The sequence below is a fragment of the Anticarsia gemmatalis genome, chromosome 14, assembly GCF_050436995.1.
Source record: "Anticarsia gemmatalis isolate Benzon Research Colony breed Stoneville strain chromosome 14, ilAntGemm2 primary, whole genome shotgun sequence".
Taxonomy (NCBI): Eukaryota; Metazoa; Arthropoda; class Insecta; order Lepidoptera; family Erebidae; genus Anticarsia; species Anticarsia gemmatalis.
Window position 1 is genome coordinate 5,157,438 of NC_134758.1, and position 17,489 is coordinate 5,174,926.

General features: G+C 36.8%; 1 protein-coding gene across 6 annotated transcripts; it reads left to right on the top strand.

Moving 5' to 3' along the window:
• The first annotated feature begins 2,816 nt into the window (after positions 1-2,816).
• On the top strand, positions 2,817-12,073 carry Sf3b3 (splicing factor 3b subunit 3). 6 transcript variants are annotated; one of them, XM_076123045.1, is made up of 18 exons: positions 2,840-2,897; positions 3,768-3,841; positions 4,098-4,344; positions 4,679-4,849; positions 5,430-5,624; positions 5,867-6,341; positions 6,654-6,811; positions 6,894-7,070; positions 7,589-7,896; positions 8,208-8,363; positions 8,556-8,740; positions 8,929-9,095; positions 9,408-9,612; positions 9,786-9,925; positions 10,177-10,403; positions 10,586-11,036; positions 11,209-11,483; positions 11,870-12,073. In XM_076123045.1, the coding sequence occupies exons 3-18, from the start codon at positions 4,119-4,121 to the stop codon at positions 12,008-12,010; spliced, it is 3,657 nt and encodes a 1,218-aa protein (XP_075979160.1). In that variant the 5' UTR covers positions 2,840-2,897; positions 3,768-3,841; positions 4,098-4,118; the 3' UTR covers positions 12,011-12,073. The 6 variants fall into 6 exon arrangements, with proteins under 6 accessions (XP_075979161.1, XP_075979160.1, XP_075979158.1 ...); XM_076123043.1 differs by having other exon boundaries at positions 2,853-2,965; positions 3,673-3,841; XM_076123044.1 differs by lacking the exon at positions 2,840-2,897 and adding an exon at positions 2,904-2,965.
• The last annotated feature ends 5,416 nt before the right edge of the window (positions 12,074-17,489 follow it).

A 17,489-nucleotide genomic window follows, 5' to 3' on the forward strand; every position in this document is an offset into this window, starting at 1 on the left:
TGTATTTTTTCAGTTCATTTGACTTCATAAGAAATGTTCAGCTATTGACTTTAGTAATTTTCGCTATTTAAAAAGTAAATAAACATTAAATAGTGCATTATATAGTCTAGAATTTGTTCAAAATGTGTTGCAACAATTATATTACCGACCATTTTCAAAACATGTGCTCTAGGTACAAATACAATAGTACAAATATTTTAGCTTCAACTGTGATAATCAGTAGTTATTCACTGGATTTTATTACATAAAACTAAATAGGTAGAAAGTCTTAAAGCGTGGTCTTCGGCAGATGCAAAACTAGAACAATCTAGATGCAATGTATTAGCGCGGCGGCGATCTCAAGAGAATCTTTTACTCGTAAGAAGTGCTTAGTGCCTGCGGCCAGCGGCAGCCGGTTGATCGATAAAGTGTTCGCGCCTTTTAAATTATTGCCAGCGATATCCGCGTGACTGAGTTGTGGTGTTGTGGTGTTGCCAAGCTCACCGATACCAACACTATCTTCGCATGTGGGCGGGAGCGGCACAATACTTTCAATAGTTTTGTTACATATGCTGAACGACTTGCGTTTACTTACTTTTTTATATTCATATATTGTAGTTACTCCCGGTTTCGTCTGCATGGAAATATTTTCAGTGATTTTTCCGACGAAGACTCGTATTGTGGTAGAAGATGAAGGATGTATTGTACTATTAAGTAATTATGTATTTATCTATACTTTCAGAGCCCATCCATTCAAATGACACAAACGAAATTGTATATTTAGTTTAGATTATTGCAACGTAGTTAAAGTTGAACTTTGTTTTAATGTATCTTGACCATCCTTGTAAAGTTGTAAACATCGCCTTCTAGATGTTACAAGTACCTTGTTCGATTGTTTTGTTTGTACAAGTTACTTCAATGTAACTAAGTAAAAACCTTGGTGAAGTCCAACGGCCTTAGTTCCAAGCGAGTCAAAATATTGTCGGCTTTATCTACCAGTTTTATTTTTTCTCTTTATCGCGAGAGTTGGTCGAGGCACAGCGGCACACCGGCACACGTGCACATCGCCGCCCGCGCAGATCGTGACCTGCGCCTGAGCACCACCGCCACTTACCTCACCCGCTTAATTGTCTGACGCTACATTAGCCATATTCTAAGTATTTGTATGGATCTCTTTCACCTTCTACATTTATAAACGGGAACTAATTTATACATAATTTCATATTTAATAATAAATTGGTCGCATCGCAGTTGATATGCATCATCATCATTGAATCATTCTACAAGCGAGAAATTCGCATTGCATTGAACATCATGCTTTTATGTGTTGTTATATATATCTTAAAGATGTAAACTAGTTATATAGATTGGGAAGCATCATTGAGGCAATCATATAGGTAGGTAATGCGGCTTCTCAAAGTGAAACGAGTTGGAATACTCAGGTGCGCTCGCGCCGCGTCACGGCACAGATACATTGTGACGCCGCGCGCCGCCGCAGCCAGAAAATAGAATTAAAAGACACTCTACAATGGACCAAAGCCCTTTCAACCGAGCACAAATACGTATTGGAATTTTAAATCCCAGCAAAATATACCTCAGGTGTTCACAAGAATGAAACGATACAATTCATTATTTTATTGTTGGGCTCGTTGTAAATAGGTAAACGGATACGTGCTAAGATGCAAACGTGCAGATTGTTGCTATATTTTTCAGACCATTTTATTATGCAACCGGTTATGGCAAGATTGGATCAAAACTAAAATAAGAAAAAAAGCTACTACCTACTTATTTTAGTTTTTGTGCAACGTCCTTAGTACTATTTTAAAAAGAGGAATTACCTAACTAGGTAGTTTATTCTATCAGTAAATAATTACCCGTAAGTGCTTACACAAGAACTACTTAGGTACCTACTATTCAGTATTTAGGTACACATTCAACTGTAAGTTAAACTGAGGCAACTGCTGTATCTTCTTTGAACAATCAATTGTATTTACGGCAGGTATTGCATGGTATCTCTATAATATGTTATCCTCATAGTTAAGTAAGATCTAATGACATTATCTAAAGCCTTTTACTTATACATTTTCAATATTGTATCCAAAATTAAAAAAAAAAACAAAGCTTTTAGCTTGGGCGTAACATAACATATGGGATAACATAACGCGATATTATATTAATATCAGGAAACTTCTAAAAAAAGCATGTTCATAGGTCTAATATTAGGGTAATTTTTTGAGTACTTTCATGTTAAACTTCAAATGGTAAACATTTGAAGTTTTTTTGAAGAGGTTTTACTGGCAATTTCTTATCGAGGAACGCCAAGACCTTTAGAATCTTCATACACTACTACGAAATCGCATAGGTACATCAGCCTGATTTGTAAGAAAAGCATTTTATTCCTGTAATATCGGTGTATGGAGAGAGGTCTACAGTCTACCTGTTTAAGTTAGTAGGTTTGCTTGCCGTGGACAGGATTATAAAATTAATAATCATCAGGACACCGTAACATTTGGTCAATCAGTTCTCATCGCTCGTAGACTGAAGCATGTTAGATTGATTAGAGGCAAAAGAGTATCTAATTCAATATCCTTACTTAAATACTGCCATCTGTTAGTAAATATGGAATCTTAAACTTCTTTTTTATTTAATAGATGGCGTTTCATCTTTGGACTGAACTACGCCATCTATGAGTCAATAGTTAAATAATGTAGCTAAAGCTAAATTATTTCCACTGAACGGTAGATGGCGTTGAATTAAATTCTATTAAATATGTGTCAATTTTTAGTCTGACAACCCCAGTTCTATAAAACGGGACGCTTGCTTGAATATGCTTCTTTTTGATTGGTTGATCGCCTCGGTACGAAATGGCATTCGAGTTCGTCGGCTCCGCCATTTTGCCATCGCAGGGGCCGAAACAGGTCAGTAAAGTCAGTAAAAGTCAGTATTTTTGGACCTGGTCAGTAAAAGTCAGTATTTTCGAAAATCGGTCAGTATAGTCAGTATTTTTCCAAACTCAACGATATTTTTTTGGTTTTCCTTAGCTGTTGGCCAATCTTACATTCTCGATTTGCCCAGTAATGATATCAGAGGGCTGCTTTGGATGCTCGATATTATGTGGATGATCTACGTAATATATACATCCATTACAGCATCACATGACTTCAATAGAATAGCAAATTAAAATTTACTATTTTTTTGAAATCAATAGTATAAAGTGAAAATTTTTTAGCGCCGTTGCGCACTTTTCTGTAATTTTTAAAAACTTCTAAACTCGCGTCCGGGCACGTGACCTGATCGAAAATTCGTAAGACCTGATTGAAAATTCGTAAGACCTGATTGAAAATTCGTAAGACCTGATTAAAAATTCGTAAGTCCTGATTGAAAATTCGTAAGACCTGATTGAAAATTCGTAAGACCTGATTGAAAATTCGTAAGTCCTGATTGAAAATTCGTAAGACCTGATTGAAAATTCGTAAGACCTGATTGAAAATTCGTAAGACCAGATCGAAAACTTTACTAACAATAGAAAAAGCTCTTTAACACAATAAAAAGGCGGTGCTGGTTGACTATGGGGATGATGGAGACCAATAACCGAAAATAATCTTTTTAACCGACATCTAAAAAGGATTTTGTCTTTTCAATTCGACTGTATTTTTTTTTTATTTCACACCGTTCACCTGAAAAACGGTTTAGAAATGGTCTGTATTTGGTCAGTATTTTTGAATTTTTGGTCAGTAAAATCAGTATTTTTGACCTCGGAACTTGTTTCGGCCCCTGCCATCGCTTAGCGGCGGAAGAGGAGAAAATAGAAATATTTCAAGCATCAAGCCGCATTGCGGCAATCTGCATATTTTACTAGAAGGTACGTCCAAATAACTTGATATACATGCTTTTACTTTCTATATCGTGTATTATTTCGTGTGCACTACAAGGTATCTCCTCGATTAATTCTATGTTGATCGTGGTCGTTTTTTCGGTGCTATAATAACTAGGCTCACCCATTCGGAAACACAAGCTTTACTCTGTTTTCGTTAGTTACGAGCCTAACATTTCTTTGAAAAACACGATATTATGTTGATATTTTGTATTATTTCTACAAATAAAGCTCTTATTTCCAGGTGTAGGATAAGGCCGCAAAGATGTATCTCTACAACTTGACTTTGCAAGGGTCTACATCCATTACACATGCCGTGCATGGGAATTTTTCCGGCACCAAACAGCAAGAAATAGTGATATCACGTGGGAAGACCCTAGAACTTTTGCGACCGGATCCCAATACCGGCAAAGTTCATACATTGATGAAAGTGGAAATATTTGGCGTCATCCGTTCTATGATGTCATTTCGGCTCACTGGAGGCACCAAAGGTAAATGTACTTTATATTTTTAGGCCACGTGGGAGATAAAGGGCGGGACTGCGAGTGCTAACCTATAAGTGACGCGGTCGTAATTATAGGTTAAAATTACGTGTTCTTATCTTTGTTTGTATATTATTGTTGTTGCATCGTCTTGCTCCATCCACTTACTACACACAGTGCATGGGATAACTAGATGCATAGAGTGACCGCCAATGCGTCGCTCTGCTCAATTTTTATATTTGTTCAGATGTACCGCAGTGGCACAATTTATTTTTGCTCACAGTAACTATCTTTATAAATTGTAGACTTGAAATTATTAACATAATTTTACTTACAATTACAGATTACATTGTGATTGGCTCTGATTCTGGTCGGATTGTGATATTAGAATACATCCCTAAGAAAAATATTCTGGAAAAAGTTCACCAAGAAACATTTGGGAAGTCGGGATGCAGGCGCATTGTCCCGGGTCAATACTTGGCCATTGATCCTAAAGGCAGAGCAGTTATGATCGGTAAGACTTGTTCAATTACATTCTTCTTATTTACCAGTCTAGTAAAATTAGTTTATGGGCTATGAACAAATTGAGAACCATTGCCGAAGTAGTAACAGAATACTGATGTAGTGATGTGCCAATCTGCACTTATTTCCAAGAGGATCTAGAAAAATTGTCACCGTGATCTGGCATCATTGCTCAAGTTGTTAGGCAGAACCTATACTAGTCCATATGTTGGATAGCCTTTATCTGGGAATCTATAATTTGTAACATAAATGTATGCAGATTTACACTTTCCCTGAAAATATAAATTACATTGATCATAAAATTATTTTAAAATCTCTTTGCTATTAAATATGGCAATATCCTCAAGTTAATATTTAACCAGATGGTTGGTATTGTAAATTTAAGTATTATTATTTCCACATCTGTTGTATTTGTAATACAATGAAAAATTGTAAAGACATTCACAAGACAAGTTTTTGAAAAGACTTGGCAACGGCTGCTTTTTGTAACCTTTTGTGATAACTTGAAGCAGCTGCTCTCCCCCTCTTGTGGACTAAGCATTATTATTGTTAACTTAAGTCTCTTGTTATAGGTGCCATTGAAAAGCAGAAGCTTGTCTACATTTTGAACAGAGATGCTGAAGCCAGACTCACTATTTCTTCTCCATTGGAAGCCCACAAGTCAAACACATTGGTATACCACATGGTTGGTGTAGATGTTGGCTTTGAAAACCCAATGTTTGCCTGTCTGGAGATTGATTATGAAGAGGCTGACTCTGATCCTTCAGGTATGTCTCAAAATTAATTTATCTAACTGTTAAATGCGGCCTCTATTAGTTGGAATATTTATCACAGTTTTTAGTCACCTGTCTCATTTTTTTTATTCATTGTTATGTCTACTATGATTATTTTGAGGTCCGTGTTTCCGATTGACAGTGACGCCAAATCCTCTTTGAATGAGTTCAACTCAAGATCATTGTCTAGTCATGCTTGTGATTCCTCAGTATTTGATTTTTACTTTTTTTCACAGGTGAAGCTGCTCAGAAAACACAACAAACCCTAACATTCTATGAACTGGATTTAGGGTTAAATCATGTAGTAAGAAAATACTCTGAACCTCTTGAAGAACATGCTAACTTCCTTATAACAGTGCCTGGAGGCAATGATGGACCATCAGGAGTACTCATTTGTTCAGAAAATTATCTGACATACAAGAACTTAGGAGACCAACACGACATTCGATGTCCTATTCCTCGACGGCGAAATGACTTGGATGATCCAGAAAGGGGCATGATATTTGTCTGCTCAGCAACACACAAAACAAAATCTATGTTCTTCTTCTTAGCACAAACAGAGCAAGGAGACATATTCAAAATTACTATTGAGACTGATGATGATATGGTAACTGAGATTAAACTAAAGTACTTTGATACAGTACCTGTAGCAACAGCTATGTGTGTTCTCAAAACTGGATTCCTGTTTGTGGCTTGTGAATTTGGCAACCAGTAAGTATCTAATATCACTTATAACTCAGCAAATAGTTCAAGATCACTATCTAAGTTAATATTAAGATGTTGCTATTTCAGTCCAGCAAAATATTTGGATCAAGTTTGCATGATAATACTAAGAACTAGAGACATTTGGTGCTCTGTTTTATAACATACCATGCTAGAGTAATAATCTCCGAACCAAGGTCCTCCCTTACATTATGGGGGAGAGCACACTGATGCGAGATTTACAAACAAACTACTTAAAATAAATTTCTGTGTCCTTGGAAGGGTATAGCAGATATTTTCATGTGTATTTGTTTCTTTCAGCTACCTGTATCAAATTGCTCACTTGGGTGATGAAGACGATGAGCCAGAATTCAGTTCAGCAATGCCTTTAGAAGAAGGAGACACATTCTTCTTTGCACCCCGACCTCTAAGAAATCTTGTGCTTGTGGATGAACTGGACTCCCTCTCACCCATATTAGGTAATTATCATTTTATTCTGAAATTCACTCTCATTTCCTTTTGTACCAAGAATGTTTTATTTAATCACTTTTATGTTTTTAGCTTGTCGTGTTGCCGACTTAGCTGGTGAGGATACACCACAAGTATATCTGGCATGTGGGCGTGGGCCAAGGTCGTCATTAAGAGCACTGAGGCATGGTCTAGAAGTAGCTGAGATGGCTGTGTCTGAGTTGCCTGGCTCACCTAATGCTGTGTGGACTGTCAGAAGGCACAAAGATGGTAAGTTACCTTTATAAGATCTAGTTCATATTAAACAGGCTATATTAAATTTTATATTAACAGCATTGTTGGTGAATGGTTGGCACACCATTTAATAGATTTGTTGGTTCACATAACATACAATAAAGTTTATTTTCAAGAATAGCTAAAGTGGATAAAATATAATTTTCACAAGAAATTAAGTGGAAAGACAAAGGAGCGTAATGATTATATCTTTTGGTCCGTGTTACCGACATACCGTGACGTTACAATTAACCACTTATGAATGCTCCTCTTTATCAACAAATTACTAATAAAACCCTGGTTGTTTGTCATACATAAACACCAGTGGTTTTTCTTTTCAGAATCTACTATCGGCCGATGAACGAATAAGAGATGGTTTCAACAAACACTCGAAGGTAGGCACCAAAGACTTCATTTAACGCAACCGGAAGCTGCCGTCATCAGAAGATTTCTGCTATAAGTAGACATTTGCTAATAGGTCGTATTTTACCTTGGACTTTTTCTTTTGGTTACAGAGGAATATGATTCTTACATCATTGTGTCGTTCGTTAACGCGACGCTTGTGCTGTCTATCGGTGAGACTGTAGAAGAAGTAACGGACTCCGGTTTCCTGGGCACAACTCCGACGCTCAGCTGTCATGCACTGGGCAACGACGCTCTCGTGCAGGTGTACCCGGATGGCATCAGACACATTCGTGCCGACAAACGTGTTAACGAATGGAAGGCGCCAGGGAAAAAGTCTATCGTTAAATGTGCAGTTAACCAGAGACAAGTCGTTATCGCTTTGACTGGAGGGGAATTAGTGTATTTCGAAATGGACCCTGTAAGTATTATATTACTCTCATTTTATTCAATATTCCGACGTGTTTGTATGGTCATGCTTTCGGGTGAGGCCATACAAGGGTGGTGCGTAGCTGCCTCATGCAGTGAAAGGCCCACAACGTCGCAGAGCATGTCTCGCTCCCGCTTGCGGTAGAGCGAGGCACTCGGCATATTCCATAGCCGAGCTGGAGCCGTTCAGGCGATGAAGGCGGCAAAACCATGCCGTGGACAATCCTTCCATAAATGTAACAAACAAGTTGCTTCATTTTCAAAAATATAATAGTGTGATTACCATTGTTATGTAATTTTTAGACTGGTCAACTCAATGAGTACACTGAAAGGAAGAAGCTGTCGACAGAAGTGTCATGTATGGCATTGGGATCTGTGGCGACTGGTGAACAGAGAGCATGGTTCTTAGCTGTGGGACTCAATGATAACACTGTCAGAATTATCTCTTTGGACCCTTCGGTAAGAATACTCAAAATATCCTTTGCTTTCATTTAGTGTCTGTTTTAAAATGATGATACAAGGACACCACTGAGTCACTTTGATTACAACAACCCAAAAATGCGTTATTCTCAGACTTCTGATACATTATTTATTTTTTAAAACATCCACACATGTAAAGAAACCAAAGATTAATTAGTGCCTATTTTCCAGGATTGTTTGTCACCACGGTCTATGCAAGCTTTGCCGGCCGGCGCGGAGTCATTGTGCATTGTTGAACAACCATTTGAGTCTGGAGCTAAATCTGCCTTGCAGTTAAACATTGGCCTAAGCAATGGAGTACTTTTAAGAACTACACTGGATTCCGTCAGTGGTGACTTAGCTGACACAAGAACAAGGTAATTTAACTTCTTTTCCTAAATAGACCAATGTATTAAAGTGATTCCTATGATGACAAACTTTTCGCTCCTTTTACAACCGAATTATCTTGAAGATTACTTAACCAGATCTGAGATTACATATCTGCCGCAATATTCGCACATATCTCACGATTTCATAATAATAATCAGGTTTTTTATATTTTTAGATATTTGGGATCGAGGCCTGTAAAACTGTTCAAAGTCCGCGTACAAGCTGCCGAGGCAGTGTTAGCTGTGTCGTCAAGAACTTGGTTGGGTTACCACTACCAGAATCGCTTCCACCTCACACCACTGTCTTACGAATGCTTGGAATATGCGGCCGGATTTAGTTCTGGTAAGCAGTTTATTTTTATTAATTTACTAAATATTTGTTGTTGATTACCGACGTGTTTGTATGGTCATGCTTTCGGGTGAGGCCATACAAGGGTGGTGCGTAGCTGCCTCATGCAGTGAAAGGCCCACAACGTCGCAGAGCATGTCTCGCTCCCGCTTGCGGTAGAGCGAGGCACTCGGCATATTCCATAGCCGAGCTGGAGTCGTTCAGGCGATGAAGGCGGCAAAACCATGCCGTGGACAAACATCCTCTTATTAAATTGCTTATAGAACAAGCTCAAACAAATATTATAACATCCCATTCTGTTTTCAGAACAATGTGCCGAGGGTATTGTAGCGATCTCTTCAAACACTCTTAGGATTTTGGCTCTGGAGAAGCTCGGCGCAGTTTTCAATCAGACTTACTTACCACTAGAATATACGCCTAGGAAATTCGTAATCAACACTGACAACAATCACATCTTTATTCTTGAAACCGATCACAACTCCTACACGGAAGACATGAAGAAACAAAGAAGGTAAATATTACTATTATTATAGGCCTTGACTTTTTTTTTCTTTTCATAGTGATGACACTAACACACAATACCCGAATTTAATGTAGATACTCCTGCAGTACTGAATACAACCTAAAAGTACAAATAATTTTGTAAAAATAGTAACAACACTAATCAGATTTTGTTAACTCTAGGGTTCAAATGGCTCAAGAAATGCGAGAGGCAGCGGCAGGCGGAGGTCCTGAGGAACAGCAACTGGCAAACGAAATGGCTGATGCATTCCTTTCCGATACTTTACCTGAAAATGTATTTTCGTCGCCGAAAGCCGGAGCAGGTAAATAAACAAACCTTCATATTATTAAGCATTTAATATTTATTAAGCCACGTCTTCTGGGCAAGAGCAGAAAATGTCATTGAGCTTACTGACTCTAATCGGATGTGGCGATATTAAATCCCAACGTTAATCCCAGATGATCTTAATATAAGTCATTTGATTCAAGTTCGGGAAACATTTAGCTTATATTCATTTAGTTCATTGTTTTGCTATAATTTTGGACTATAATAAATGTATGTAATCATTCTTAGGTATGTGGGCGTCTCAAATTCGCGTTGTTGATATGGGAACCAGTGGAGGTCAACCAACCACATTATTCAAGTTACCCCTGGAACAGAACGAAGCAGCCGTGTCTGGATGTATCGTGCGATGGGTCGCCCACGCCGAGCACGCACAGCCACATTTGGTCGTCGGTGTCGCTAAAGATATGATACTTTCACCAAGATCATGTACTCAAGGCAGTTTACATGTTTATAAGGTAAATATACTAAACTTACATAGAAGGTATCAAAACATCAAGTATTCAATGATGTCAACTTACTCGCTCCGTGTTTCATCTGAAATACATTGACGATTACTTAACCAGATCTGAGAACAATGAATAATCAAAATTATTGAGTTACCTGTAGAATAGATTTGTAACCATAACTCTTTTTGTAGATATATGGCAGTACTGGCAAGTTGGAACTCGTTCACAAGACACCCATCGACGAATATCCTGGCGCATTAGCACCTTTCAACGGAAAACTTCTCGCAGGAGTTGGGCGCATGCTAAGGCTCTACGATATTGGCAGACGAAAATTGCTCCGTAAATGCGAAAACAGACACATTCCTAACCTCATAGCAGACATCAAAACAATCGGCCAGAGGATATATGCATCTGATGTACAAGAATCGGTTTTCTGTCTAAAATACAAGAAAAGAGAAAATCAGTTGATCATATTTGCTGATGACACCAATCCACGATGGATTACTAACAGTTGTATACTAGATTACGACACTGTAGCAATGTCTGACAAGTTCGGCAACGTAGCTGTGATGAGACTGCCACAATCTGTGACGGACGACGTTGACGAAGACCCGACTGGAAACAAAGCTCTCTGGGATAGAGGTAAGCACTTTATTTAACACTTGTTATTATGAATCCCAATATGATGAAACAAAATTTATATACATGCTAGACTAATGAAAGCAATGATTACTAACTCGCATCTGATAACTGCTATACGAATCATTACAATTTTTTGACTATGACACACAATGACAAGTATTTTCATTTTCAGGTCTTTTAAATGGAGCTTCACAGAAGGGTGACATCACGGTCAATTTCCATGTTGGCGAGACTGTGACGTCGCTGCAAAGGGCCACGCTCATTCCGGGCGGATCGGAGGCGCTATTGTACGCAACCGTCAGTGGATCTCTCGGCGTTTTACTTCCATTTACATCCAGAGAAGACCACGGTTTCTTCCAACATCTGGAGATGCACATGCGAAGTGAACACATGCCCCTATGTGGTCGTGATCACTTGTCGTTTAGAAGTTATTATTATCCAGTTAAGGTTGGTAAATCAAAATAGTTCTATACTTTTTGTGTCCCGACTTTACATAGTTGACATGATTCCAAATAATCATAGCCAACTTTATTTTTGTTACAACTTAGTCATCCAACAGTTAGTCAGCAGCTGTTCTCCCAGAGCGAGCAGTTGTGTTACACTGTTGGCAGAGCACGGCGGGCGCTCGGCGGTGTGTGCGCTCGTCGTTATGACAGCGCCGCTCCGCCGCCGCCCGTCTAGTTCCTGAGAGTCGGGACGCGCACATTTTAGCGCTACTGTAGTTTATGGAACGTACATTTCCACATTTATCTTTACTCAGTAATTGGAAAGTAAACGCCGTTGTACCCAAATGTAAAAAAATGCTTGACATATTTGTTTTTGTATTGTTTCAGAATGTGATAGATGGAGATCTGTGTGAGCAGTACAACTCATTGGAGCCGGCCAAACAGAAAGCTATCGCCACCGATCTCGAGAGGACGCCCGCCGAGGTGTCTAAAAAACTGGAAGACATTAGAACTAGATACGCATTTTAAGTTAATCTTGTGGTGATTCCGTTTAATTAATTCTAGTATAAGTAATAAAAATGAATAAAAACATTGATTATTTTATTTTAAACCCCCAACGTGATACAAACATCAAGTCTTAACCGATTCATTGCCACCTTCATTTTCGTGAACATTTCAGCCAGGCCCCATTCATTGGTCGGTGGCTCACCATTTGAGCCATCGGCCTCCCTGAAGGATGACTCAACTGATGAGTCATTGGCTCCTTGTAATGATTTAATGCTTTTCGCCATCATTCGAGCCAGTCTGACAACCAGAAACGTGTTACTGTGTTCTCCTATTCGAATTTGTGGATAATAAAAGTTAATATGGCGTTTCAAGGTAGTATTTGTTGGTTTTAATGAAATATTGCAGAGGTAGTAAACATTTTAGTAGTATTCAATCATTATTTATTATTGTAATATTATTTGTAGATAATCAGGACTACGACGATTTTACTGAATGTAGCCAGGCAATGTTTACTGATTTCCATGATCAACAAATTGAAGATAAAGTAAATCAAGGTTTTCCAAGCTGTAGTCAATCGATTTTACAAAAAAGTGTACCAAAGAAGCGTCCATTCACTCAATCTCGTAAATTTTCAAACAAGCATTTCTTGTATATTTGTATAATTGAATATGTGTAGGTATATATATAAAAAGAATAGCTCCTCGAACGAGCAATTATTGTGTTTATAAATTTTATAAATATATATATATTTATTTAAATATATGCAACAAAGGCTTGTATAGCGATTTAAAAAATATTCAAGATGTTTTGCGGCAGTTATACAAAAGGTTTATGACACCTGACTAATAAAAATATTCTCTAAATTGAAGGGCCAGGTCTGATATTCACGGAAATGTTTAATGAGATCTGAAAAATGGTAGTTTAAGTGTTTTTTTTTTTCTTAATATCCGTTTTTATACAATTTTGGTTTGACTCACCAATTGAGCCATCGGCCTTCCTAAAGGTTTTTTAATGACTCAACTGTTGAGTCATTGGCCATGAATCGGTTAAATCCATACTAATATAAATGCGAAAGTAACTCAGTCTGTCCGTCTGTGACTCAATCACGCCTAAACTACTGAACCAATTTGCATGAAATTTGTTATGGAGATATTTTGATACCCGAGAAAGGACATAGGGTACTTTTATGTCCGTATACCCAGCAGGGCCCTTCGTCTGATTCGATTGAATACTAAAGTTTCACTTAGGTAATATTTTATACCTTCCGAATAGTGTAAGTAAAATTATTGTACCTCAACAGTTATGCGAGAAAATTGAATTAATTTCCAGCAGGGCCCTCCGTGGTTTGAAGGTCTTCAGACCTGTAGTGTATGTGCCTGTATAGCGGTGCATTAGTACCTTTAGATTATCTTTGTTTTCTTGAAAAAAAGTTATTAGTTTATAAGAAATATACCTACAAAATGTTTATAATGCCAGCAGGGCCCTTTTTTGTTTTGGGGGTTTCAGTCCAAACAATCATATTTCCTAGCAGCATTCTATTTGTACTTTTCAAAAAACTTATCGCTTAATTCAAATAATGAATAATAATAAGTAAATAAATCAGATAAAAAAAATCTAAAAAAATAAAATTACTCTGTAGCGCTACCATGAGTTGTTAACTAAAGTCTCCCGGAGACACTGTAGTTCTCGTAAAACTCGAACAGCGCCTCTAGCGGATAGTTAACGTACCAAAATTGCTACCATATTTAATAATGTGTAGTTAAATTAAACAACAGTGAATGTAGATTGGCTTTGTCGTTCATTCTTTCCCTATTTGAGCCCACTGTTGTAGTTGCGTTCTCACGTTAACTACTCTAGTTTTTAACTACGCCAACTCATGGTAGGGCTACAGATATCTAAAGATGGCTATACTTATTATTTGATTATTTATGTGATGCGACCAATGAAATAAAAATCAGTTTGTATGTTATACTAGCTATATTTTTATCACAAATAAGTTCTAAATTCTAAATGACAATACGTAATCTCACAAATGAAACTCTGTAACTGATGTGCGACATCCATACACTACGGTATCGGCAAATTTTATCATCTACCCTCAATTTTTTATATTATTCAATTCTATATGTTTTTCGAAGATATTCAACTACGTACCTGCCTAAACCTTACTAATATTATAAATGCGAAAGTGTGTTTGTTAGTTTGTTTATGTATTATGTAGCGATGTTATGGTAATTATGATTTTTTTTATAGATAGATAGTTAGGAGACTGGAGAGCGACATAGGCTACTTTTTACCGCGGTAAAACCTCTCATTCATTTGACCACGCGGGTGGAGTCGCTGGCAACAGCTAGTATAACATACAAACTGATTTTTATTTCATTGGTCGCATCACATAAATAATCAAATAATAAGTATAGCCATCTTTAGATATCAGAGTAATTTTATTTTATTAGATTTTTTTTATCTGATTTATTTACTTATTATTATTCATTATTTGAATTAAGCGATAAGTTTTTTGAAAAGTACAAATAGAATGCTGCTAGGAAATATGATTGTTTGGACTGAAACCCCCAAAACAAAAAAGGGCCCTGCTGGCATTATAAACATTTTGTAGGTATATTTCTTATAAACTAATAACTTTTTTTCAAGAAAACAAAGATAATCTAAAGGTACTAATGCACCGCTATACAGGCACATACACTACAGGTCTGAAGACCTTCAAACCACGGAGGGCCCTGCTGGAAATTAATTCAATTTTCTCGCATAACTGTTGAGGTACAATAATTTTACTTACACTATTCGGAAGGTATAAAATATTACCTAAGTGAAACTTTAGTATTCAATCGAATCAGACGAAGGGCCCTGCTGGGTATACGGACATGGTACTTTTTACCCCGGGAAAATGACGGATTCCCATGAGAAAATTCAGGTGGCGGACGAAGTCGCGGGTAAAGGCTAGTAAGTCCTCAGTAGCAATAATGCTTTAGGTCAGGTCCTGATCGATCGCGTCGTCGTATGAAGAGCTTTTTTAAGTACTGCATAACTGTATTCAAGGCATTCAATTTCATAAAAAAAAGTGTAGTAGTTCAAAACAGATCTTTGTAGTCGAAAACAAACATGAATAATTATACCATCATCAAATTACTAACAAGTAATAAAGAAAATATGAATTCTCATTTGAGAAATGTAGTTAACAGTTTTGACAAGTTGCCCAATCGTGAAATGTGATATTAGATTAGTTAAACTTATCTGTGCCTAAATCATCAATTTTGATATTGCTAGCAATACAAAATGTGTAATCGATTAAATTTGTTATTTAGCGAGAACGAACATGTTCATATTGTTGCAAAACTATCTAAGCGCATGTTAACTTTTCTAAATCGCATAAATAATCTGTAATTATCCTGTCTGGTGGTGGAATGTGGGTAGGTAGATGAATTGCACGATTGGATATCAACTGCATTCTAAAACGTTTTTTAACGTAGATACATTGATTAATAACGAAGTATTAAAAAATAAAATGAGATTACAATGTGCCGGTTACATCTGAAAGCGTAGTTGCAGATACCTACCCGTATTTAAGAAGAATGCAGGATATTATCATTCCTCATGTTTAATAAAGTACTCTGTGGAATTATCATTCTATATTAGTTTTTTTTAGTTGGCATTCGTGTTGCCGTCAGCCACATTATTATCAGGTCGAGAATGCAATACTGCCGTCGTAAATCTAAACACAGTAACTTCAAAATATGCGTTTTGAGAAAAACGCGGTTGAAGTTTAATGGTTAATTTTTGCTCTCATGAAGATACTAATTATTGTATATTATTTCATGCAACTTTTAATGTTAGTATATAGTTAAATCTTTGATTCTGTATATATATATCCAGTATATTGTTATTGTATAAATAATAAAATTAGATAATGTGTTTTAAGCTAGGGTAATAATATAATATTTTTTTCTTTTTTAAGTTACAACACGGTAACTCAACGGTTACTGTGTTGTAACCAAGTTTTACCTATTACTGTGTTGTAACTTTGTAAAGATATTAACATTAGGGGAATTACGACACAGTAAGTATGTACATACTGTGTTATAACTATGTTTCTTAGAAATACGTATAAAATCAGTAATACAGTAAATGAGATACTGTGATTTATTCAAGTATTTGTTGGTTATCTTTGAACAATATTTTATACGCAATCACAGTAACTGAAGAAGCCGTGTTATAATCAAGCAAAAACAAAAAAAAGGAAATCTATTCACGTTTAAAAAACACAGTTAGTAGTGAGATACTGTTATTTAATTTAAAATAACACAGATACTGTATTTTTTATTAAAAAAAATGTTTTTTTTGTTAAAATACTGTGTTTTTATTTAATGTATTTCGGTAACTATCCATCGTACAAACAAACCGAAAACTTTCTCAAATAGCCCGCGGTCTCCTGATTCCAAAGAACTAAACAAACTATAAACACAGTAACTTAAGTTACTGTGTTTACATTTACGACGGCAGAATACTGCTCGAATGCCCGAATCGGAAATCGAACCTGCGATCGACTGCGCTCGGGTGACGGTGAGGCAACGGTGAATTGCGATTTAAGTAGGTACATAAGTTTAACTGATTTGGTACTTAAACATGTTTAATAAGTTACAGTTATTTTTATAGTAACTGTAAACTCATTTTATGTAAATAATTCCGTTTTCTCAAACGCTTTCACATTTTATCATATTATGTACATTGTACTTTACTATCTACACAAATTGTATAATGAAGAATTAAAACTGCGATAACATGTATACTTATTTAGTTGAAGTGGAGGTATGACGTAGTCAGTAGTCACCTTCTTAATTTATTTTTATGTATTAAAAATCTGACGATCTCAGTCCAAAGGCTCATTCAGTCTTCTTAAACAAAAACTCAACATGAAGAGTCGGATGTACAAGGTACTTACTCGCTACCTAGCCATCAAATAAAGAAGCGATAGAGTCAACTGTTATGAATTGTACAGTAGTACCTACTAGTTACAGTAATAGATGATGTCCGAAGACGTGATATCCTGAGATGATGTCATGACAAAATGGCTCTCTCCTTGCCACTGTTATGCCTACAGCATGAATTGAATACTAATTTAAAAACTTTCAAGTTAACCTCCCAAGAGCATGAAGTAAATGATATAATATATGTTACCGTACGTATAAGCTACGTAGCACCGGAGGTGCCTTTCTACATACCTAGTTGTTTATTTAAAATGCAATATTTAATATTAGTAGAGGACTGCGCACTGTCCCACATAACGATATTCGCGTCACCCCATGGCCTGAAATGCAAATAAGAGAAATATGCCACGACTCCTCGCAAGCACGTGAAACAAACGTTACCATGACTACAATATCGACCGGCGGCTTTTCCGAGGCTTTTCCCTGAAATTCTCATTCGCGTGTCGCCTTCTGAAACAATAAGGCAACCGAAGTCTAGACACCCGGTTCGATACTCT

Excerpts from the sequence above, each read along its gene's own strand:
- Sf3b3 (XM_076123046.1), top strand. The coding sequence starts at position 4,119 with ATGTATCTCTACAACTTGACTTTGCAAGGGTCTACATCCATTACACAT. Across the intron at positions 8,741-8,928 it reads TTAGCTGACACAAGAACAAG|ATATTTGGGATCGAGGCCTG; the intron begins GTAATTTAACTT and ends TTATATTTTTAG. Across the intron at positions 9,926-10,176 it reads GTCGCCGAAAGCCGGAGCAG|GTATGTGGGCGTCTCAAATT; the intron begins GTAAATAAACAA and ends AATCATTCTTAG.